We start from the raw sequence: 24,535 nt of genomic DNA, 5'->3' as shown, positions 1-24,535 counted from the left end.
CAAACCTTTCACCACCCCTTCATTAAGGTGGATCACAGCACTCACTCTGGCCCAGAGGGAGGGAAGACAAAGCTCTGCAGGAGGGGAATCAGCGAGGAGGAGGGACTTCTGGGAGGGGAATGCAGCTCTGCTCAAGTTACCCAGGATCAACCGAGGAGTAAGACCTGAGGGAGCTGCAGGAGGGCTGGAAGTGAATTTGAGTTGAGCACTGCTTTGGGGCATCTTCCCGGTGCCCTTGTGGGGGAGAGGCGGGCCCCTGGCTTTTGGGCGCAGACCTCCAGGGCCCGCATCAAGTCCCAACTGGGCGCCAGCTAGTGCTGCTGCCGCCGCGGCCCAGGCCGGAGGGACCGAGGAGCAGGTGCGCAGCCCCGGGGGCGGCCGCCCACTCCGGAAACAGCCCCGGCCACGCCCCCACTGGGCCCTTCAGGCCCCCAGGATCCCAGCCGGCTGGCAGAGACCCCCTTCCCCGCACCGCCGGTGCCGAGGGCGCCGAACATGTCGGCGGGTCGGGGAGCGTCAAGCAGACTGTGACTTGCACCCGGCCCCTGCCAGCCCCGGGGAATTAGCTAGTGACCAGTCGGCGACGAGGAGCGAGGGGCGGGGTGGCAGGCCCCGGCCCCGCCCCCCGGCCCCCCCTCCCCGCCCAGCCCTTCCTCCCTGGGCTCCGGGCCCTCGGTAAAGGTGGGAAGAGGGGCCACGTCACTGTCCCCAGGCCGGGAAACGCGGCTCCGCCCCTCCCGCCCCCGCCGCAGCGCTGGGCTCGGATCTAAGAAACACCGGCCCCAGCCCCGGGCCAGCCCAGTCGCCGCCGCCCGCCCGCAAAGCACAGGCAGGTGCAGGCGCTGCCCCGGCGCCAGCGGGCAGAACGGAGCCGTTAGCGCGCGCCGTCGGTGCCTCCGTCCTTCCGTCCGTCCGTCGAGGCATCGGTCGGCCGGCGCGCGGCAGCTCCCGCCCAGGCCCAGCGGCCACGGCCCCTCGTCGCCCCGCACCCTGAGCCGCCGGGCAGAGCCGGCTTTGGCGCGGCAGCCATGTCCATGGGCCTGGAGATCGCGGGCACGTCGCTGGCCGTGCTGGGCTGGCTGAGCACCATCGTGTGCTGCGCGCTGCCCATGTGGCGCGTGACGGCCTTCATCGGCAGCAGCATCATCACGGCGCAGATCACCTGGGAGGGCCTGTGGATGAACTGCGTGGTGCAGAGCACCGGCCAGATGCAGTGCAAGGTGTACGACTCGCTGCTGGCGCTGCCGCAGGACCTGCAGGCGGCCCGCGCCCTCATCGTCGTGTCCATCCTGCTGGCCGCCTTCGGGCTCCTCGTGGCACTCGTGGGCGCCCAGTGCACCAACTGCGTGCAGGACGACACGGCCAAGGCCAAGATCACCATCGTGGCGGGAGTGCTCTTCCTGCTGGCCGCCTTGCTCACCCTGGTGCCGGTGTCCTGGTCGGCCAACACCATCATCCGGGACTTCTACAACCCGCTGGTGCCGGACGCGCAGAAGCGGGAGATGGGCGCGGGCCTGTACGTGGGCTGGGCGGCCGCGGCTCTGCAGCTGCTGGGGGGCGCGCTGCTCTGCTGCTCCTGCCCGCCGCGCGACAAGAAGTACGCGCCCACCAAGATCGTCTACTCCGCGCCGCGCTCCGCCGGCCCCGGCACCAGCACAGCCTACGACCGCAAGGACTACGTGTGAGGGGCAGCCGCGGGGAGCCCCCAGCACCCGTCGAGCTACAGCGCCCCTGTCCGGCGTGCAGCCTCTCCTCGGAGACCAACCCACTCCAGACGCCCGGAGCTCTCCCACGGGACTGGGAGGGGCCAGCCCGGCGGCCCCTTCCCCAGCGGCAAGCAACCTCCCCCCCCCCCCCCCCCCCGGCCCGGGGCCAGGAGTGGGACCACGGCGCGGGGGGTGGGAGGACCAGCCCGCACGGACAACGAAACCTTGCTCCTCTGGAGCGCGAGGCTGGGGTGGCCGCCGCTGCTCGCCAACCCCGTCGGTGGCCGCGGCCCCAAAGCCCGCGTTGGGCAGGGACCGGCAGGCAGTCTTGAAAAGGGCCAGTTGATATTTTTCAATAAAAGCCTTTCGTTTTGCATTTGCGGGCGCCTCCTTGTCCTGAGGGCCGACAGGGCCTCCAACCTCCCTGCAGAACACCCCACACACTCAACCCCCCCACCCCCACCCAGGGTTGGCCTTGGCTGGATTCTGCTCTCCCGTTGCCCAGAATGAAGCTTAGAGAGGGCAGAGGTTGGGTAACCGAGAAAGTGGGGTTGGAAAGGGCTCGGTGCGCCCTAGGTGGCCGTCTGGCCTTCTCACTGAGGATTCAGATGTTGAAGGCCCGAGCTGGAGAGCCGGGCATGGCTAACAGCGCGCTCGGTGGACCAAGGCGTGGGGGAGGTGGGAATAGTGTGTCCGGGGCCCTTGTCTCTAGCCTGTGCCACCTGGGTTTGTCCTCGGAGTCCTCCCCGGTGCCGCGGAACAGCGAATCTTCCCTGTTCCTGTGAAAGAGCGCATTCAGTGGGATGATTTCATATTTGGAAGAGAACAAAACGTCCTATTGTGTTCCTAAAACACAGCATCAAGAGTAAAGCTGGGCAGGATCTTCTCCCCTAGAGATGAGAAAGGGCCCTCATTCCCTTCCCTGGACCAGGAGAGACAGAGAGAGAGAGAGGATTCGGGACCCTCTGGCGGCACTCTAGGGCTTGAGTTTAATGAGGCTTGGAAGCACTTGTGTCTGGGAGACAAGCAGGAGGTTTAAGCAGAAGGAAAGGGGGCCTGTACCCCAGTCCAGGGAAAAGTGATCCCTTAAGGCTGGACAGACAGCAAGGTGTGAGAGAGAGTGGGATAAGGCCCAGGGGCCCAGAGGAAGCCAAGTCATGGAGTCTCATGTGCAGAATTACAAACTTTGGACTTTATTCCAGTGTTTTGGGAGTCATGGAAGGAGATACCTGGTCAGATTTATGCTCTAAAATATTGTCTCCAGCACACTCCAGAGGAAGTGGGATTCAAGGAGGGAGATGAAGGTGGGGATACCATCTAAGAGGCTCCGCAGCCATCTCTATTGAGATGGTGCAGCCAGAAACACAGCAGGGGCAGTGGGGCCGGGCATGCAGCTTGACCGGGCCTGTGAGGAAGCAAGGGAGCAGGGCTTGAGAAGTATTTGGATATATGGGGTGAGGGAGAGGGAAAAAATTAGGGTAACTCCAATTTTCTGCCCTAGGTCACTGATTGAATGGCAGTGCCATTTACCAAAACAGGAGACCAGGTTATTGGGGCAAGATGACGTGTTAGGTTTTGGGTTTTTTTGTTTTGTTTTGTTTTTTGTTTTTGTTTTTTTTTTTTTTTTGAATGCACAGAGTTTGGCATGCCTGGGGGATCTCCAGGCAGAGACTTCCAGGAAGTGGCAGAACGTATAGAGAGAGCTGGGACTCAGGAGTCGTAAACATGACTGTTATTAGCACACAGGTGGCACCCGAAACCAGGAGAGTAGATGAGGTCAGTCTAGAAACAAAAGAGGAAAAAAAAGGGTTTCAAGAGATGGGCGTTGGTAAGGGTGTCCAAGGTTGTGGAAGTGGTCAGGCCGGACAAGGCCTAAGGAGTAGCCCTGGGATTCAAAGCAGCAAGGTGATCCCTGGTGGCCTGGGCAAGAGGTGTGTGGCAAGCAGAAAAGTAAGTGGAGATGAAAAGTAATATCAGAGCATGTAGACACCATGTGTCCAAGAGCTTTGCTTAAAAAGGGAATCTAGGGACGCCTGGGTGGCTCAGCAGTTGAGCGTCTGCCTTTGGCTCAGGGCATGATCCTGGAGTCCAGGGTTGGAGTCCCACATCAGGCTCCCTGCATGGAGCCTGCTTCTCCCTCTGCTTGTGTCTCTGCCTTCTGTGTGTGTGTGTGTGTCTCTCATGAATAAGTAAATAAAAACTTTTAAAAGGGGGGAGGGGAATCTAGGCCAAGTTAGCAAATTGACAGGGAGCGAGAAGGGACAGGTATTTGGGATTGGAGAGATTGGGGATTATTTCGAAATAGTTATTGTATCTCAAACTTCTTTGCCTGCAGCAAAGCTAAAGCAAAAGGTCCCAGGGGTTGCCAGACTTTTCAGTAGAATGCTCCTCCACTCAGCTCCCCCCCAAATTCCTTAGTTAAGAAATACTGACACGTTTTCACCCTTTATGACCCAAAGAAGAGAAAGGAAATTACTATGAATAGTAAGAACATCCCAGCTTTAGGTCATTCTCTGTAAGATTCCAGGAAAGGACGAGGGGTTGGGGTTGGGGCTTTGATTAGCTTTGGGGGAACCACTCTTCTAGCCTGGGGGCAGGGGGAGGAAAAGGGGAGAGTGACCTTGAATCAAAGAGGAGGAAATGATGAAGCGATCCTAGGGAGACCTGGAGAAAGGGGATGTGGGCTCTGGAAAGGGGGAGGACTCAGAAGGGGTCTCAGTGAGGGGAGGGGGCCCCGTGAGAGGGAGGGGCTCAATGGGGGGCTCAATGGGAAAAGGGTCAGAGAGGGAGCAGATTTGGCAATAGGAAGTGAGAGAAGTTTCTCTGGGCTCATCTGGGATGGAACTGGGCAGGGGAGTACCGAAGAGCTAAAGGGGTTGCATCTGCCCTAAACCTCCACAGTCTCTGGCCAGGGGAATGCCAGGGGAGTGTCCGGTTGGGCCAAGTCAGAAGTGAGGGGCACTGAGTGACTTCTCTGTCCCAGAGAGCCCTGCAGGTAGGAGCAAGATTATTCATTCACCACCAGCTTCCAGAAGGCAGCCTGAGCATAATGTCTCCTGGCCACACTAGGGCAGAGCTGCAGCTGGGGCCTGCGGTCAGCCTGCCCACTGCAGCCCACCCTCCAGGACCACCCCAGCCAGAGGATTTTAGCGGAAAAGGGAGACAGACCCTTGGGTGGGTCAGCCCCTCCCCTGGCTCTCTGGTGTCTCCCCGAATCTGGGCTCCCCTGGGGCCTCCTGGGTATAGTGAGGTATCCTACCCCATCCAATGCTCCCCCAACCACATGTACACACACCCTTGCCTGGCTTCTGGGTCTGTCCTAACTCAACCTGTTTTTATACTTTTTGGAGTTTAGGATCCAAAGAGGGTGGTGGCACTTGAAGCAAACAGACCACCAGCTGAAGAGAGTCTCACAGGAGGGATCCAGGAAGACTTCAGCGGGGGCGGGAGGAGAGACAGGCATTTGGTGTGAAGGAACAGCCCGAACTGGGAGTCTGTGGTTTCTAGATCGTCCCTTTTCCTATGTGACTCTGAGCACTTGTCTTCCCCTTCCGGGTGTCAGTTTCTCCACCATTGCAACAGGGGGGTTGAACCAGATGATCCATCAGGGCCCCCTAACTTGTCTTCTCCATCCCCATGTTTATCCTTATCACCCCCTGCTGAAGAAAATTAGAACCAAACTGACTGGGTGAGCAGGGCAGTTCACTCCTCTGATCCTCTGAGCCTCTGAGCCTCGGCTTCTTCATCTACAAAATGGGTGTGGTAATAGCATGAGGCCATGTTGAGGTTTAGCTGAGCCATCGTCTGAGTTCCTGTGCAGCCTATTCCCACCCCATCACAGCACTATGTGGTTTTGTTTCTCGTCAGACTTCTCCACCAGGAGGTCATCCTCCAAGGTCAGGGGCACTGTCCTGAGCTTCTGTCTGGAGCTCCGGGCATAGGCCAGCACCCCTTTGTGGAAAGAAGGCACACCTGTGTGCTTTCGTGCCTGGCCCCATGCTAGGCACACAACAGGACCTGGCATGCACTAGAACCTCAACTAATGTGAGGTGGTACTGTGAATGTTTTGGTTTCTTCAGCCAGGCAGGAGCCTGGGAACATGAGGGCAATGGCTGGCTGGGTTGTGAGAACATTCTGGGTTTCTTCAAAATCCACAGCCCCGACACCCCTGCCAGGGCCTGGGGCTCTGTCCCACTCCCCCTCCTACTGTTGTGCCTCAGGCTGCCCTGCTCTAGCCACACCTGTTCTAGCTCTTCCTCCTGCTCAGACCAAAAGCCAAGTGCTTTATCAAACAAACACAGCATTTATTGTGGCTCCCTCAAGGTCTGTGGCAGGCCTGGAAGAACAGACAGTACGTTCCTTCTCCCTCCCTACCAGGGCTCCATTAAAGGTCATCTGTGCCAAGACCAGTATGCTCTCCAGAGCAGGTAAAAGAGAGCAAGAGTACTGCTCAGTGCTCACTGAGCGCCCTTGGGCAAGTCACCGGCCACATCGCACTCTCATCTGTTAAAAGAGGTGATACTGTCGCTGCTCTACTTGATCCCCAAGAGAACCCTGCAAGGTGGGCACTGCAAAATGAGACCACCAAGGCTCACAAGTTGATGGGAGTAGGCTGCAGGCCCTGCCATGTCCTGCCAATTACCAGCTCCTCATCTGTCAGCCTGGTCATTTTCAAGAAGTACCCACCTGTCTTCTTCCCCACTTGCTGCCATGAGTCCAACCAGGCCACCATCGTTCAGGAACAGCCTCCAGAGGCTCTCCTGCCTCCAGGCTCCCTCTCCACACCCCAACCTGGCTATGTCCCTCTCCAAGCCACTCACCTCAGCATAGCCAAGTAACTACTTGTGTGACAAAGTCCTGAATCTGACAACATCGGAAAATCCTTCCAGTTCCCTACCCCTGTATGGCTCTTAGGATCCCATCCAGACCCCATGGCATGCCTCAAGAGCTCCTCCAGAGGTAGAGCCGTGGTCACCTCCATATTGTCTCCTCTCCTCCCCAGCCCAACTACCTAGGACCAACTCCTCCAGACACCCTTCAATTCTGCATGAACCCTGCCCTCTCTGGGCCCTGGGCCTCACTACAAGCTCCGTCTCTGTTCTTGGCAATTTCCCCACCCTTACCTCACCCCTCCTGGCAAGCTTAGAGGTCATTTTGTGTCTTTGCTGAGGGAAGCTTCCCTGTCAGCCAGCCTGTTCCTACAGAGTGCTGTCCCTCCAGGACTCCATCATGGCATTTGTCTGGACCAGAATCACTTCCCCCTTTTAAACAATCCCACAGCATTTCTTGTCATCTGGTAATAACATAAGCATAATCAGAACAATATGACCGGGGGGCCTGGGTGACTCCGTTGGTTAAGCATCCAACTCTTGATCTCAGCTCAGGTCTTGATCTCAGGATCATGAGTTTAAGCCCGTGTGGCATGGATCATACTTCAAACAAACAAATAAACAAACCACCAATATGAATAAATGTTTCAGAACTACACTCTCAACAAAGTACATCTAAAAACAAAAACAAACAAAAAAACCCCTGCATTATCTTCTTAACAATTTCTCACTTCATTGACCATTTCAACTGAAAGACACTTTGGAACAGAGTAATATGCTCTCCCTTTAGCATGATTCAACCCACTTGTTTTCTTGACTTTGTTTTAGAATGAATCTCTTCTGCATCAGCTAACATGAGGTGCAGAGACTCATCAAAACCAATGATACAGCCCTCTACACACATGTTCACTTGCTCATAAAGCCACAGCTAAATCTGAAGGATCTAAAGATGAGTTACACCATCGCCTTCTGCATTTTGGCAGTGGCCACAACATACCATGGTGGAAGTTCACGAAGACCACACTAACCTGCATGCTGCCTCCCAGAATTACTTCTTCATTTTGTCTTTCCCCTGACTCTAAAACATTAGCTCTGCTGGGAAGGCACCCTAAGCACATGTTCACCTTTGAATGCCCCAAGCTTAACCTAATGCCAGCATGGCACTGATGCTCAGTAAATGAGAGACAAGGTTCATATCCAGGGTGCCAAAAGAACAAAGTTGAAGGACCCACACATGTAGATTTGAAACCATATCACAAGGCTATAGTAATCGAAACAGTATGGTACTGGCATAAAGACAAACAGAACAATGAAACAGAATCAGAGAACCCATAAATAAACGGTCACATATGTGGTCAAATGATTTCCACAAAGGTGCCAAGAACACTTAATAGAGAAAGAACACTCTTTTCCATAAATGGTGCTAAGAAAACTGGATATCTTCATGCAGAAGATGAAGGTAGACCTTTATATAATACTACACAGAAATTAACTCAAAATAGATCAAAGGCCTACACATAAGAACTAAGCCTACTTGGGGCTCCTGGGTGACTTAGTCAGTTAAGCACCTGGATTCAGCTCAGGTCATGATCCTAAGATCCTGGGATGGAGCCACACATCAGGCTCCCTGCTTAGTAGGGAGTCTCCTTCTCCCTCTCCCTCTGCCTCTCCCCCCACCCTGCTTGCTCTCTCTCTCGCTCGCTCTCTCTCTCTCAAATAAATAAAATCTTTAAAAAACAAAAAACAAAAAAACAAGACTCTCGGGATGCCTGGGTGGCTCAGCGGTTGAGCGTCTGCCTTTGGCTCAGGGCCTGATCCCTGATTCCCGTGATAGAGTCCCTCATTGGGCTCCTTGCATGGAGCCTACTTCTCCTCCCTCAGCCTATGTCTCTGCCTCTCTTTCTGTGTCTCTCATGAATAAATAAATAAAATCTTAAAAAAAAAAAAAGCTAAGCCTATAAAACTCTTGAAGAAAACACACTGCAAAAGCTTTACAACATTGGACTTGGCACCAATATCTTGGCGGTAACACCAAATGCACAGGAACAAAAGAAAAAAAATAGCAAATTAGACCGGATGAAAATTTAAAACTTTGTGCATCAGAGGATACTATCAACAGAATGAGAAAATAACACACACAATGGAAGAAAATATTTGCAAATCATATCAGCTGCTAAGGGATAAATATCCAAAGTATATAGAGAACTCCTAAAATTCAACACCTACAAAAAGAATCAATTCAAAAACAGGCAAAAGATGTGGACAGACATTTTTCCAAAGAAGATCTATGAATGGCCAACAAGCATATATGAAAAGATGCTCAACAGTACTAATAATTAGGGAAATGAATATCAAAATCACAATGAGATACCATTTCACTCCCATTAAGATGGCTAATATGGGGCACCTGGGTGGCTCAGTAGGTTAAGCATCTGACTCTTGATCTCAGCTCAGATCTTGATCTCAGGGTCATGAATGAGATCAAGCGCTGTTGGACTCCACACTGGGTATAGAGCTTACTTAAAAAAAAAAAAAAAAAAAAGGCTACTATAGAAAGAGAGAAAGGAAGGAGGAATAAAAACTGTTGTTGAAGATGTGGAGAAATTAGGACCCTTGTGCACTGTTGGAAAGGTAAATTGGTAGAGCTGCTGTGGAAAGCAATATTGTGGCTCCTCAAAAAAATAAAAGCTAAGGAAATAATATAAATTAAAATTTTAAATTAAAAATAGAACTACCATGTGATCAAACAATTCTACTTCTGGGTATTTACTGAAAAGAATTAAAAGCGGGGCCTCAAAGACATGTTTGCATACCCTTGTTCATAGCACTATTCACAATAGCCAAGGAGTAGAAGCAATGCAAATGTCCATGTAGGGGTAAATGGATAGCAAAACGTGGCCTATCCATGCGATGGAATGTGATTCAGTCTTAAAAAGGAAAGAAATTCTGACACCTACTGCAACATGGATGAACCTTGAGGACATTATGCTCAGTCAATAAACCAGTCACAAAAAGGCAAGATGTAGCTTTTCCTATTGTGTAAGTCAATTTGACTTGGGTTTTGTTTTTTTTTTTTAATTTTTATTTATTTATGATAGGCACACAGTGAGAGAGAGAGAGAGGCAGAGACACAGGCAGAGGGAGAAGCAGGCTCCATGCACGGGGAGCCTGACGTGGGATTCGATTCCAGGTCTCCAGGATTGCGCCCTGGGCCAAAGGCAGGCGTCAAACCGCTGCGCCACCCAGGGATCCCCAACTTGGGGTTTCCAGCCAAAGATGTCCTAACCAGTACAACTGGGCTGCCATAAAAAAAAAAAAAAAAAAAAAAAAATCAGGTACAATGTCTCTTGTGAAGTAATCTTGCAGAAAAATAAACAAATAAATAAAATATGAATCTCATCAACCTTCTATATCCACTATCAATTTACAGGGCTTGCTAAAGAGGAGCACAGTACCACAGAGGTCAGCAAAACAGCAACTGGGCTCTTCAATAACAAAAAAGACTTTTTTTCAAGGAAAAAATTGAGATGGAGGGGAACCTATATATCAAAAGTGACTTAAAGATATATCAGGCAATCACAATTGTGGCCCTTCATCGATTTCTGATTCAAACTCTTAAAGTTGATGGCATGTATGAGAAATTCAACATTGGAACACTGAGTAGATAATTGATAATCTTAAGGAATTATGACTTCTTAAAGTATGTAAATGGTATGGTGGTTTATGTTTAAAAACAAATGAAAAAAGCCCTTAGCTTCCAGAGAAACATACTGAAATATTCACAGATTTAATGGTATGAGCGTGAGATTTAGTTCAAAATCATGTGCACGGGACGCCTGGGTGGCTCAGCAGTTGAGCATCTGCCTTTGGCCCAGGGCGTGATCCGGGAATCCGAGATCGAGTCCCACATCGGGCTCCCTGCGAGTAGCCTGCTTCTCCCCTCAGCCTGTGTCTCTGCTTTTCTCTCCCTGTGTCTCTCATGAATAAATAAATAAAAGCTTTTAAAAAAATCATGTGCAGGTGGGAGAACACATACATGGGCTATAGATGAAACAAAATTGATCTTGAGTTGATCGTGGTTGAAAATGGCTGATAGGCACAGGGGGATCCACTTTATCCCCCTTCACATATGTTTAAAATTTTTCACAAAAAAAAGTAAAAAAAAAAAAAAAAGGTAGATCTGCATTGACAAAAATATCCCTCAGAAATACCTTCTTTCTCTTGCAAAAAAAAAAGAAAAAAGAAAAAGTTTTCTTGACTTCACATCTCTAAACAAAGGCCACCTCATTTCTCTGCTAACTCCTGATTTTGCTTCCTCCTCCCCTCCCACATGCCAATCAGCCTCTCCTGTCTGCTCCTGCCCCCACTCTGTCACCACTCCAAGCCGCTCCTGGCAAGGTCCCCAGTGGACTCCAGGTTGCCATGGCCAACGGTCACTTTTCTCTCTGGAGCTTACTCTCAGCAACTTTTGACATAGGTGATTGCTCCCTCCTCCTCAGAAAACCTCAGTCCCCTGCCCTTTGTGACACCTCCCTCCCCAAGCCTTCCTCCTCCCACTATTCTTTCTTCCTGGGCCCCCTTCTCTTCTGTGATGTGCTTTCCACCCTTTGACAGTCTCACCCATTCCCAGGGTTTTACCACCCTCCCGCTGCCCGACCTGTCCTCCACGCTCCCCACGCAGGCATCCTGCTGCCTTCTCAGTGGAGGTGGTGGAGCACGGTGGTTTAACAACAGCGTGGCCCCCAGAGCCCACCACTTGGGATTGGATCCTGGCCCGATCCTGGCCTCGCAGCATCCAAGCTTTGTGATGCTGGGCAGTTAATTAGCCTCTCTGTGGCTCAATGCTCTTAGCTCTAAAGAGGATCAATAAATAATACAGCGCTTATGAGGATGAAATCTGTCCATAGACATAAAGCACTTAGAACAGTGTTTGGCACATGTTAAGCACTCAATAAACGTTGACTATTATGATATCTCATGGGCCTCTCGAACTTAACACACATCAGGTACAACTCTAGATTGTCCCTCCCTACTAGTGCCTTTTGGGGAGGGGGGTGGATTTCCTCACCAGCCTTGCCCAGCTCAGTAAATTGCACAATTACCCATGTGGTGTGTCCAGAAACCTGGGACTTGCCTTCAACTCCTTCCTTTCTCTCACTATCTTCCTTTCTACCCATCATCCAATTCTTCATCAAATCCTGCTGATTGTAACTCCAAAACATATCTCATAACTACCTTTCTCTACCTCCAGACAGTCCTATAAAAATGCATGTCTCTCCCTCCTTAAACCCTTCCCTAGCTCTCATTTTGCTTAGAATAAAGACCAAAACAAGACTGATCTTGAGTTGATCATTGTTGAAGCTGAGTGATAGGTATAGAGGGGTCCCATTTTATCCCCCTGCCTGGACTAACACCAGCCTACCTCTTGCCTTTCTCCCCTTGCTTCCTCTGTGCACCTCAGGGCCTTTGCATATACTATTACCTCTGCCTAGAACACTTTCTCCCAGTGTTTATATGACTGCCTCCTTTTTATCCTTCAGATGTCACCTTACCTGAAGCCTTTCCTACCACCCTACTTAATATCTCCCAACCTAATGACTAGCAAACACAGCATTCTTCTCGCAGAACTTTCATATTTGTTTGTTTACAGACTGTCTCCCTCACTGGAGAATAGAAAAGCAGAGGACTTGGGGTTTGGGTTTTTTGTGTTGCTTGAGGAACAGGGCCACATAATTGCCCTATCCCTAGCTTTAAAGTTCATACTTGGCAAAAAAAAATAAATAAAATAAAATAAAATAAAATTAAATTAAATTAAATTAAATTAAAAAATAAAATAAAATAAAATAAAATAAAATAAAATAAAATAAAATAAAATAAAATAAAATAAAATAAAATAAAATAAAATTCATACTTGGCATTAAAAACAAAATTCAGGGAGCCTGGGTGGCTCAGTAGGTTAAGCATCTGACTCTTGATTTTGGCTCAGGTCATGATCTTGGGGTCGTGGGATCGAGCCCCACGTTGGGCTCTGTGCTCACACCTGCTCACATTCTCTCTCTCTCTAAATAAATAAGTAAAATCCTTTTAAAAAATCATACTTGGCATTAGCACGTGCTCAGTAAATATTTGTTAAATGAATTATTGGACTATTGATTTAAAAAGAGTTGGTTGTGGACAGATGTGCAGGGCATTATCACAATTATGAAAGTCAGTCTATGAACTTAGACACACAATGCCATGATTTCTGTGATGCTCTGTTCTGCCCGGGCAGTTGAAGACAAGTTGAACTTCAGTCCTCCTGAGTTCAGGCCACAATTCTAGGATATTCAGCACAGCCAAATTTGCTGGGGATGGGGGGGGTGGTAGTGGCTGAAAGAGGGGCAGGTTGGACAGTATCCAGCCCTCAGGCAACAGCGATCACTGCTAAGACACTGTCATCTTGGTTCAATAGCGCCTTCAGTCCTATGCCTCATACTGTGTCTGCTTTGAGCTTGGAACCAGGGGAAATGCTGCAATCTGCCTGCCTCCCATCCTGCCTGGCTTTAGATCCATGAGCTGTTTCTTCTCTGGGGAGCCTGCCCAGAAGCAGATGGCAGACTTCCCCCTCTCCCATTCTGGGCCAAGCTCCTGTCTCGGCAGAGGAATTCCCTTCCCCTAAGGGCTTCAGCTTTTGAAACACACAAACCAGCTTTTCTACTCTTGGGTCAGCCATTATGCATCCCCAGAGGCAATGAGCACAGAAAAGTAGGAAAATGTAGGAAGGAATCAACTAGATTAACATAGAAATACATTATATGCTTGGGAAAGATCAGGGTGACCACCATGTGGAGAGGTGACTAGAAAGGCCAAAATGGACAAGTCCACTGAAGAGTCGGCTACCCCGAAGAGGGATGGGGTTGTGAATTTGGTTGGGAGAGGATGGATATCAGAGTTATTTGGAAGATAAAAATCCATAAGAACTAGGTGAGGGATTGGGTAGGGGAGAGGGAGGTAAGGAAGGCACATCTAGAACAACTCCTAGGATTCTGCCTTGGGAGAGGGGATGCCTCTGCCATTGCGCGTGGTGTTCCCACTTCTGAAACACCTTTCCTCCTCTGCTGTAAGCCCTTTGCCGCCCCGCTCCTCCTCATCCTCTCAGCCTCCATTCAAGCATCACTTCTGTGCAGCTGCCCTATCCGATCCCAGGGCCAGCTGGATTCCTCCTTTTTATGTCCACCTTCCTTTGCATATTTACTGGGTGTGCGATTACACGTCCATTAGTATTCTCCCCACCAGACTGTCAGGTCTGTGAGCAGATCTGGGCTCATCCTTGCATCCCTATTGCCTAGCATATAGTAGGTACTCAATAAATAAAGGCTGCAAAATGCAGTCAGGGTAGGGAACTGGAATATGCCCTGCAGGCTGGTGTTTTTTTCAGGAGAATGGAGGTTGCTGGGTTTCAAAATACATAGACTCCCTCCGCAGCTCGACCCCTCACCCCACTATTCTACGAATCTGTGCTTGTGAGGAGGCTTTAACCAGGGGTACAGTGTACATATGGTTCTGGAGGTAGGAAAAAAGTTGACAGGGTTGCAGCTAGCAGGACCTGTGGGCCTTTCTGGAGCAGAGGAGTGAGTGGAGGGAAGCAGGACATGAAGGTGTGTGGCCAGGGAAGCTTAGAGGGGAGGGGTTATGAGGAAGCTGGAGGTGGCAGAGAGGGGCCCCACAGGTGCTCTGGACACCGGAGCTACAGGATGACCCTGTGCACTCCCTGCCTTCTATCCATGACCCCGGGAGCCTCCCCACATGCTTTGCAGAAATAAAAAAAAAAAAAAAAAAAAAAAAACCTCCACACAGTCCGCTACTGGAAGTGCTCGGTGAGTCTGGGGGAGACACGGGGATTACCATGCCCCTGTGGGAAAGGCTGCAGTAGGGATTAGACAAAGATAATGTACGTGGAATTCACCGCAGCTTCAAAGACGCAGGATCGAAATCTGAGAAGACCGAGCGGCCAGCGCAGGTCGAGGCTGGGCAGGGAACCACCCAGGGGCCCCCCTCGGGACACGAGCAGGGGTCTCCTGGGAGCCCCGCCCCCGCACGACTGACACCTCGGCCCCGCCCGGCCAGCAGGCAGGAATTTGCCCTGCTGACCTCCCCTGGCACACTCCTGTCACCATGGCGACCAACCTGGAAACAAGCGGCCCGATTGTCCCTGCTCAGCGGGGCAGGTGAAACCCTGGCCACGTGACCGATACTGGGCCAGGTGCGGTGACGGGACGCTCGCCGCCTCCCTGCCTTAACCCCTAACGCGCCGCCGCCCCCGGGGCACAGTGTCCCCGTCGCCGCGGGCCACACCCCTTCGGGTCCCGGGTTCCCAGCCAGATGGGCGGTGGCTACCGGGAGCACTGCGCTAGGAGTCACATTCCCGGGAAGGAATTCGGGTTGGGCCGCGCACGTGTTGAGTGATTGGAGCTGGGTTATTCCCCTCTCGCGTCTCCATTTTCTCAGCAGTAAAATGAGGATGATAACACCCTCCCACTTCACAGGGACTTGGGGACTGCTGGGAACAGGGATGCTGGGAACAGACTCCCTGCACCCCTTTTCTCCCCCCCGCATGATCTCCGGATATCAGGGGCTCCAGAAGGCCTCCCCTACCACACCCCCCTCCAAGAGGGAGACCCCCACCAACCAACCAGTTAGGAGTTGGCCAGTTCCTAACAAGCTGGGAAAGGGTGGGCAGCCCGCAAGTTGACCCCTACCCAACAGCCATCACCAGAGTCCTTCCCAGGTGGCAATCACCCCTCTGGGGCCACACCAATTGCTTCGGAGTTTGCAAGGGGAAACCTCAAGCCAACTGGTTTTTCTGCTTGCTGCCAGGCCTTAGCCAGCCACGTGACGGGGCTTGGGCCCAGGTCTCAGGAATGTCTCCAGACTGCTTCTGCCACAGACCCAGGGCTCTGAGCAATGATCCAGGGTCAGTGGGCCAGGCTCAGTTTCCCCAGCTAGACAGTAGGCCCGGGTGGTGGTGGGGGATGGTTTGAATCCAGATTTGAAATGCTACCTTTCTGAATCACCAATGTTATGTCAACCCCATGCCCCTTCATCAACCAATTCTAGAAAAACACCCTGCTTAATGTTTCCTCTGAGGCCCCCTCCCATGCATTGGACCAGCCCCCATCCAGGGCTCAGATGTCCTCATCACTCCCCTAATGACTATGCTGGCAACAAATCATTACACCACCTGGTGTGCTTAGCTTCCCCAGCGACCTCAAAGGCCTCCTTGCCTTAAAACAAAACAACTGCCAGTCCCCAGGCTGACTCAAGATGGGGGCGCTTTATTGGGCAAGGTATTTATTACACACCTTGGAGCTCAGATGCATCCTACTGATTGACTTCATCAAGCCTGCCCTAACTAAAGAGGGAGAGGCATGGCTGGTCTGGATGTCATCTCCTGGAAGGGGCACTGACCCAGGCATCAGATGAACCTTCACCTATGCCTCAGAGAGTGCCCTGAATCTCCTCATGATCATTCAGTAAAATGATTACTATTGCACTTTGCACCAGATAAACAAAACATGGCTCCCGTCCTCCAGGAGCTCCCAGAGTACGGTGGACCTGGAGAAGGCGATTTCTATGATACTGGACAGTAGATTCTCACAAATGTTTTGAGAACATAGGGTAGGAGAGATTGGTTTCAACTGGGGAAATCTAGGAAGGCTTTTGAGGTGGTGGCAGTTATCCTGGACCTTTACAGTTGTATAGGAGTTGGGCCACTGGCTATCTGGAAGGCAGCCACAGCATCCCAGCAGGAGTCCTGGGGGTAAAGACCAAAAACGAGGTGTGCAAATACAGGCAAATGTAGTTCTCTGGTTGGGGAATAAGGAAATAAGAAGCATGGGTGGAAAGCAGGCAGAATCAGACCAGGGTGGGTCCAGGATGCAACTCTCAAGTTCAAGGAGGGGGAATCTCTTAAAATTTCTGAACAGAATGCTGTAAAGGAGCAACTATTCTTCGTAGCCGCTGACGGGTGGACTGCAGTGGAAGCCAGAAGACACCTGAGACAAGACAATGCCACCACTGCCACCAATGCAGACTGGGGACAGAAGATGGCAGCCGGTCAGGCTTCCAAACGGTCGTTATTTCTCTGCAGGAGGTGCTGAGTTCCGAGGGTGGGAGGATCCTACTGGTAAAGAGGGGTGCTGGTAAAAAGGGTGAGCACACTTGACTCATTTCAGCTCAAAGCAGCAAATACCTTCCAGTACAAACACCTGGTCTCCCGCCAATCTCATCAAGAATGGCAGACGGGGGGCGGGGGGACGATCAGACAGCGATGCTGGTTCTGCCTCCTGTACAAGCCACTGGCCTCAGTTTCCCCATCTGGAAAGGGCGGGCAGGGATGGAGGTTGGAGATGAGCTCTCTAGAGTCCCTCCTTCTCTTTCTAGAGTCGAAGACTTCAAGACGGGTAAGAGGTGCACCCCTGGCCTGCCTGGGCCCCCGGCTGTGGAGCACGGCGCCTCCAGGCTGGCGCCCCGACGACGGGAGCCACTGCTGGCGCCTCTCCGCGCCGGCCCTCGGCCCTCGGCACTGAAAGTGTGGCACCCACCCAAGGCGGTGCATGAGAGCAGAGGCGCTGGCCAAGGCAGGACCTCCTCGGCTTGCCAAGGACGTGCCCCGCGGCCGCCCAGAGCTCGCGCCCCAAACCCAGGGCGTTACGAGCGGCGAGGGCCGGTCTCGGGTGGCAGGTGACCCCGGGACCCGGACTCGCCGAGAGGATCCGGCGCCGGAAGGGGCCGGGCACAGCTTCGCGAGGGGCGTGGCCAGGACTTTCGGTGGCCCCGCCCAGGGCGTGGCCAGAGGCGGCTTTCCCGCCTGCCGGATTACGTAATAACGCAAGGGGCGGAGCTCGGAGAACAGACTGTACTCTGGGATTACGTAAGGAAACGAAAGCGGGAGCGGGGAATTCGCGGTAGTGGGCGGGGCAGAGGGAGGAGCTGCAGCCGGAACCGGGCGGGGCTCCGAGAGAAGGCGGGAGGCGGGGCGAGGGGGCTGGACTAGGCGCGCGCCGGTAGCTAGCGCAGGTAGCTAGCGCCCGACATGCTCCGCTGGGCCCGCGCTTGGAGGCTCCCCGTCAGGGCGCTCGGCCCATGCAACCTCAGCTTCTCCGGGGTGCCCGTCGCACACAGCAGCAGCGGCCGAAGCGGCGCCGAGCCGAGGTCAGTCAAGGGCGCCATGTGGGAGACCGTCCATCGCTCCTCCCCGTTCAGTCCGGCCGGGATGGCCCCGCCTCCTCCGCTTGCGCCCGCCCCCGCCCAGGTCGCGCCCCTAAGCCCGGGCCCCAGCCCGCTCGGACCCCCTCCTCCATCCTTGCTCCTCTCGCCAGGTCGGTGCTGCTTTCCTACAAGCTTCTGGACGGAGAGGCGGCTCGCCCGGCCCTCGTGTTTCTGCACGGGCTCTTCGGCTCCAAAACCAACTTCAACTCCATCGCCAAGGCCCTGGCCCAGCAGACGGGCCGGAGAGTGAGCTTCCGGGAGAGGCGGGGTCCCGCAGGAGGTGGGGCCTGGCTGGGCGGGACGAGGGGGAGACCGAGGCGGGGCCCGCTTCTCTGCCCTTCCTGCAGGCCACCTGCCCAGGAGTACCGGCGCACCGTGACTCTGGGTGGACTTCATTCATTCTCTCAGGCTTGCATCTATCCTGTCCTTCATTCGTGTTATAGACCTCCACGTGTGTGCTCCACGCTGAGCTTAGATGTCCTCATCATAAGGCTCAGCCGTCCAATGCCTAAACGCCAATAGCTTTTCGGTTAAGGGGGCCAGCCCCTGTTCGTTCACCCGGGATGACAGGGGGCTTACCACCTTTTACAGTAGTCCATCCTTCTGTGCTCCAACTGTTGGAAATTCTTGGCACCTGCTTACTCTGGGTGTTCACTCAACCAGGCCAAACCTTTAGAGACAGGGCCACACTCCTTGGGCCTTCTCTAGCTGAGTGACTCCATGTTCTTTATTTGGTCTCCTAGGTCTGAGAACTGGGCCCCCTCACCATTGGGTCTCTTCTTCCGCTTCAGGATCTTTCTCCAGGCTCTCTACTCCCCTCAGCCTGCGCAAATGTCATGCCTTAGGCTGTCTGTGCCCTGAATGTGGGTGCCAGCTCTGCCCACCCTCACTGCACTCTGCAGGTGCTTACAGTGGATGCTCGGAACCATGGTGACAGCCCCCACAGCCCAGAAATGAGCTACGAGGCCATGAGCCAGGACCTGCAGGACCTCCTGCCCCAGCTGGGCCTAGTGCCCTGCGTCCTCATTGGCCACAGCATGGGAGGCAAGACAGCCATGCTGCTGGCACTCCAGAGGGTAAGCTGTCCCTATACGGGTTTTCCTCCCACCCAGCGTATACCCTGAGTGCCCAACAGGCAACCTGGGACTCGGTTGAGCCTCTGATGGCCAAATTCAAGATCTGGGAACTATGCATGAGACCCAGTGTGCCTGCCCTAAGGCCAGTCCTAAGTCTGGTTCTCCCACCCAGCCAGAGTTGGTGGAACGCCTGATTGCCGTGGACATCAGCCCAGTGGAGACCACATCCAGCTCGGACTTCCCATCCTACATGGCAGCCATGAGGGCCGTAGACATCCCAGATGAGGTGTCCCGCTCCTCTGCCCGAAAACTGGCCGATGAGCAGCTCAGCACTGTTATCCAAGTAACACACCCAGGCCCTGGGTTCTGCCGTGGGCTGGGACCTGTCAGGGGAAGAGTGATGGCCCCAGACCTCATATAGAGACTCCCCTCCCCCAATGGCTGGACACCCCCCTCCCCCCAACAGGACATGGCTGAGCGTCAGTTCCTGCTCACCAACCTGGTGGAGGTGGATGGGCGCTTCGTGTGGAGGGTGAACTTGGAGGCACTGGCTCAACATGTGGACAAGATCTTGGCTTTCCCACCACGACAAGAATCTTACCTTGGACCAACCCTCTTCCTCCTGGGTGGAAACTCTCAATATGTGCAGTAAGCCAGTTTTACTGGTGGTGGCAGGAGGGGCATGCCTTACTTACCCAGGCCCCAGCCTGGGGCTCCTGCTTGGGGAGGGCTTGCATGCAGGCAGGCAGTGCCTGAGAGTTCAAAACACCACTGGGCATGTGGGCTTATGTAGCTCTCTTTTCCCTGCTCTCTTCTACTTCTCTCTTTCCCCATCTTCCCACTTTGACCCCTTCTGGGTGGCCTTCTCTTCGATGGACAGCCCCAGCCACCATGCCGAGATTAGGCGGCTCTTCCCTCAAGCCCAGATGCAGACTGTGCCCAATGCTGGCCACTGGATCCATGCTGACTGCCCACAGGACTTTGTGGCTGCCATCCGAGGCTTCCTGGCATAAGAATTGCTGGCAAGAAGAGGAAACTCCAGGTTTCCGGGCCCTGCAGCCTGCTCCGTGTTTCTGCACAAAAGGACTCAGGCAGGCACTGAGAGAGCGTGAGGATACAGAGGTGTTTAGATCTCAAGCTTTTAATGAATAAAGACATTGCTCCCAAGCTCCTGGGCTGAGCTCTGTTACCGCCAGCGTCCCCACCGACCCAGGGGGAATCGGACCTGCAGGGCCCTGGCAGTTTGGGGGTTCACGGGGGCACCCAGAGTGCACTGGGACTCTCTCTGCAGCTGACTCTCGACCCGCTGCCTCACCATTTGATGCATGTCCTCCTGGGGGCAGGAGAACAGGTTCAGGGCCAACCCTGTGCTCCTCTTCCCATGCCTCCCAGGCCCGGCTGGCATTCCCACACTACCTCCCAGGCTTCCACCTCCTGCCTCAGCCTCAGTTTCTCCTCCAGGACCTCCAGCAGCTGGGCCTCCACAGCTTGCAACTTGGCTCTGCATGAGTCCAGCTCAGCCTCCATTGCCTGCTTCCTGCAGGTGGTGGGAAGAGCAACCTGAGACTGGAACCCTGCACATCTGCTCTGGGCCCCAGGGTTGGGGGGGGAGGCAAGTGTAGCCACAGCCCCTGCCTTGGGACAGGGTGAGTGCTTTCCTTGCAGGAATACCTGACTTCTCACCTCCTTTCCTGTAGTAGGACAGAGCCCTGAGGGTGAGCCACCCACTGCCCTCCCAACACCCCTCCCCTCCACCCCCCACCCCCCCCAGGCATCTGTCTCTCACTTGGCAATGGCTTCATCCCGCTCCTGGAGGACCTGGTCCAGTGAGGGCTCTGTCTGGATGTCCCCCAGTGCTCCAGCAACTTGGAATTCTGGGTTCTGTTGTAGGGCGACAAGAGAAGGGAGCAGGGATCTAGAGCTTGTCTGGATGAGGTGTCCCGCCTCTGGGCCCTTCTGTCCTTGCCTTGGTTCTGATATTAATGTCAGGAGGGGAAGGTCTGGAAAGTTCCATTCCTGCCCTCCCAGTACCCATCTCATGGGCCTCCGAAGGTAGAGCAGGAAGACTGAAGACTGTGCCATGCTGAGGGGGTGGCAGGTGTGGCCTCTGCCTGGCACAAGGGTAAACAGAGAGGACAGGGTGTTTGGACCCTCAGGGAGGAAAGAATTCTTACCCAAGCCGCAGGAAAGAGACAAGGTGGGTTTCGGGACACTTACCCCTCTAGGGCCCCAGACAGAGAGGGTGGCCTGGTGACTGGGACTCTTGTCAGTGGGGTGGGGCAGGCGGACAACATAGCCCTTTGCCCTCCCTTCCGGGCTAGGCACTCCCTTGTAGGCTCCGCCCTCAACTGGCTGGCCAGGCCCTTGCCTCCCCTCCTGGATCCTGGAACCCTCTGGAAGCTGAGGCTTCCCTGAGGAAGCTCCAGACTGGCTTCCTCAGCCCCTTCCTGCACCGTCATACGTATCCTTCACCCCAAGGGGGCGCTCTGTGCACGTCAGGAGATGAGAAAGGGACCCAGCCAGGACTGCTTCAATGCTGAGGGGCAAAGGTACCCCAGCCCCCCATCCTGAAAGGTTGGCATCTTGGTAGCTTGAATAGCATCATCCACACATATCTTAGCTCAGCAGAAAACAGAAGGAAAAACGTTTAGCCATTCCTGACAGACTCTTGAATGTCCATCATTCCTATCAATATTGCTCATTATTCCTCCAGTATCCTCAATATTCCCATCCTTGAGCCTGGTGGGTCTGCTGTGCTGGGAGTGGGGGAGGTGTGTAGGTAGCCGCTGCCTCCCCTAGTGCACTCGACAAGCATACCAGTGACATCAAAGATGTGAAAGAGAATTTTCCCCCTTGAGAAGCCTCTTCTGCAAGGTCAAATCGAGGGGATTAGATCCTCAATTCCACCCTAAACAGTAAATATTTCTTTTTTTTTTTTTCCTTTTTTCTTTTTTTACAGTAAATATTTCTAACGGAAACTCCTGGCAGGCAATGATTCCTGGTTGTCATGGGTGCCACTGAGACATGTGTGCCTCCAACGGCCAGACTAACAATTTCTTTGCTTGAGCCCCAGGTAAAGAGGTAGGGTTGGACTGTACCCTCAAAGATACCCTTTTGTGGAGGAGATTGATTCAGTGTGTTTTGAGAGGCTGATCTGTGCCATGATCCAGACAGGACTCGGGGACCTGGTCTCAGGGACCCCCAAGGCCAGCAGGGATAGAGCATAGATAATCAGAGCAGCATATCAGGGGGCCCAGGAACAGTGGGAGCCCAAAGGAGGTCACAGGAGATCATACTGAGTCAGTCACAGGATGTTCTCTAGGATCTTATCCAAAATGAACCCTGCAGGCTGGCAGGAGTCGGCCAGGAGAAGCATTTCTTTTAACTTTTTGTTTCGAAACAATTTCAAAACTGCTCTTCGGTATCCAAAAAAATATCCTTTTAGGGCAAAAAAAAAAAAAAAAAATCTAATATGGTATCAAACATTGTGCCCAGTTGTCACATCTCTCTGGTCACCCTCGGTCTAGAACAATTTGCAGCCTTTCTTTGAATTTCATGGCCTTGACATTTTGAAGATTACAGGGAAGTTATTTTGTAGACCGTCCTTCAATTTGGGCTTGTCCACGCCTTCCTTATGATTAGACCACTGTTATCCATTTTGGGCAGAAATATCACAGAAAAGATGATGTGTTCTCATATCCAATATCATTTGGAACCATGGCTGATGGGATCAGTGCTGATATCTTGACCACGATTAATAAGCACCGGGGAAGGGAGGTATTTTGAGACTATGACACATCCTTTCTTTTACACCACTTTTGCCTATAGTGTTCAGCAGCCACCAATGTTTCTTGCCTGGATTAATTATTACTGCAGTGATTCACAAATGGGGATCCCTGGATACCTCAGTCGGTTAAGCATTTGACTCTTGATTTCTGCTCGGGTCATGATTTCAGGGTCATGAGATAGGGCCCCACATCAGGTTTGGGCTGAATGTGGAGCCTGTTTAAGATTCTTTCTCTCCCTCTGCTCCTCCCCACTTCCCTGGTTCTCGCTTATTCTCTTTCTCAAAAAATGAAATAAAATGAGAATCAAGACCTGTGAGATGTGTTCATTACAACTAGACTAACCTCTACTAGGCCCACTTCGTAGACACACATCTATATATACACACATAAACATACACATTTATATTCTGTTTATTTCTTTATCCGTGTGATAAATTTTTGTGTCTATTGGGCCATGGAATGCTCAGCTGTCTGATTAAACATTATTTCTCAGTGTCTCTGAGGATGTTTCTGGAAGGGGTTAACATTTGACTTGGTGGACAGGGTAAAGCAGATAGCACTCCCCAATGTGGATGAACATCGTCCAGTCCATGGAGGGCTTAAATAAAACAAAAGAAGAAGAATGTTTGAATTGTGCTCCTTGGTCTCAGGCCTACAGACTGGGACTGGGACCACATCCCTTTCTGAACCTCCAGCTTCACGTTGAATTGACCCAAATCAATTCCTCATAATAAACCTCTCTCTTAGGGGGCACCTGGGTGACTAAGCCAATTAAGCAACTGATTCTTGCTTTTGGCTCAAGTTGTGATCTCATGGATGGTGGGATCCAGCCCTGTGTGGGGCTCTGCGCTGAGCAGGGAGTCTGCTTCTGCCCCCCTCCCCACTCATTCTCAAAATAAATCTTAAAAACAAAAACAAAAAACCTCTTTCCCAGTGTTCATCCTAATGGATCTGGTTCCCTGGAGAACCCTCACTAATAGAATTTACACATAGTAAGGAAAAGTTCACCAAGACCTGAATCCCAGTCCACCAGCACAGGTTCATCCTAGCTTTTTCCCCATTCCATATTTCATCCTCTTTCTCAATTGTCTTCGTGCATTTCTTTTTTTTTTTTTTTTTAAGATTTTATTTATTTACTTATGGGAGACACACACACACACACACAGAGAGAGAGAGAGAGGCAGAGACACAGGCAGAGGGAGAAGCAGGCTCTGCACAGGGAGCCCGATGTGGGACTCCATCCTGGACTGAAGGCGGTGCTAAACTGCTGAGCCACCCGGGCTGCCCTTCAGTGCATTTCATAATCAGTTCGGTCTTCCCGTTGCAGCTAATTCCCTGAAACAATGGGCCTCCTCCTGACCAGGATGCTCATGTGGGCTTGGCTCCTATGGGGCTGCCTCCCCGCACCCTCAACTCCAATGTCATCCTCATGTGTGGCCCTGGCTGACACTGGGCTGTCAAAAATATCTCCGCTTTACAGCCATTAAATGATTTGTTCGCACCACAGTTGTTTACTGAACACCTATTATGTTCTAGGCATGTTTCCAGAGGGTGGACATGAAACAGGAAGACAAAATTCTCTGACCTCACCAAGCTCACACTCTAATGAAGGTAGATAGACCACAAACCAGGTGGTAAGAAGTGCCGTGGAGAAAAGAAAGCCAGGAAAGATGATGAGGACCAGGAGACTGCTATTTTATATTCTGTGCTACCTTACAAAGATCACAAATAGTAACCTACCACTTAGATGAAAAATCACCTCTCTCTCACGACTTGGAATGTTTTCAGTGACAGCATCATTCATGCATTCAAAAAGTTCTGTAATTCCAAGCACAAGCAAAAGTGATATGTTTGAGAAAACCATGCTAAGAGAACTCAAAGGAGAT

At 52.4% G+C, this 24,535-nt stretch overlaps 2 protein-coding genes and 2 long non-coding RNA genes across 5 annotated transcripts; 2 read left to right on the top strand and 2 right to left on the bottom strand.

Annotated features, from left to right (window-relative positions):
• The first annotated feature begins 684 nt into the window (after nt 1–684).
• On the top strand, nt 685–2,082 carry CLDN3 (claudin 3). Its single transcript, XM_077908228.1, has one exon. It carries the CDS (start codon nt 1,029–1,031, stop codon nt 1,683–1,685), a length of 657 nt encoding a protein of 218 aa, XP_077764354.1. The 5' UTR covers nt 685–1,028; the 3' UTR covers nt 1,686–2,082.
• A 13,747-nt stretch (nt 2,083–15,829) lies between these two features.
• LOC144319715 (uncharacterized) lies at nt 15,830–19,299 on the bottom strand. The gene is made up of 2 exons (XR_013385444.1): nt 16,736–19,299; nt 15,830–16,328 (listed from the first exon to the last, which is right to left on the bottom strand). It is a non-coding gene; the product is annotated as an uncharacterized LOC144319715 (long non-coding RNA).
• On the top strand, nt 17,534–20,028 carry ABHD11 (abhydrolase domain containing 11). Of its 2 annotated transcripts, XM_077908226.1 has the most exons (6): nt 17,539–17,728; nt 17,896–18,031; nt 18,688–18,861; nt 19,034–19,204; nt 19,328–19,509; nt 19,742–20,028. In XM_077908226.1, exons 1-6 carry the CDS (start codon nt 17,610–17,612, stop codon nt 19,872–19,874), a joined length of 915 nt encoding a protein of 304 aa, XP_077764352.1. In that variant the 5' UTR covers nt 17,539–17,609; the 3' UTR covers nt 19,875–20,028. The 2 variants fall into 2 exon arrangements, with proteins under 2 accessions (XP_077764353.1, XP_077764352.1); XM_077908227.1 differs by lacking the exons at nt 19,328–19,509; nt 19,742–20,028 and having other exon boundaries at nt 17,534–17,728; nt 19,038–19,190.
• Nucleotides 19,987–21,265, bottom strand: LOC144319714 (uncharacterized). Its single transcript, XR_013385443.1, has 4 exons — nt 21,079–21,265; nt 20,648–20,742; nt 20,278–20,398; nt 19,987–20,194 (listed from the first exon to the last, which is right to left on the bottom strand). It is a non-coding gene; the product is annotated as an uncharacterized LOC144319714 (long non-coding RNA).
• Between the last annotated feature and the right edge of the window lie 3,270 nt (nt 21,266–24,535).

The sequence above is a fragment of the Canis aureus genome, chromosome 8 (genome assembly GCF_053574225.1).
Source record: "Canis aureus isolate CA01 chromosome 8, VMU_Caureus_v.1.0, whole genome shotgun sequence".
NCBI classification, from domain to species: Eukaryota; Metazoa; Chordata; class Mammalia; order Carnivora; family Canidae; genus Canis; species Canis aureus.
The sequence above is the reverse complement of the archived record's forward strand: the minus strand, read 5'-3'. Positions and strand labels throughout refer to the sequence as shown.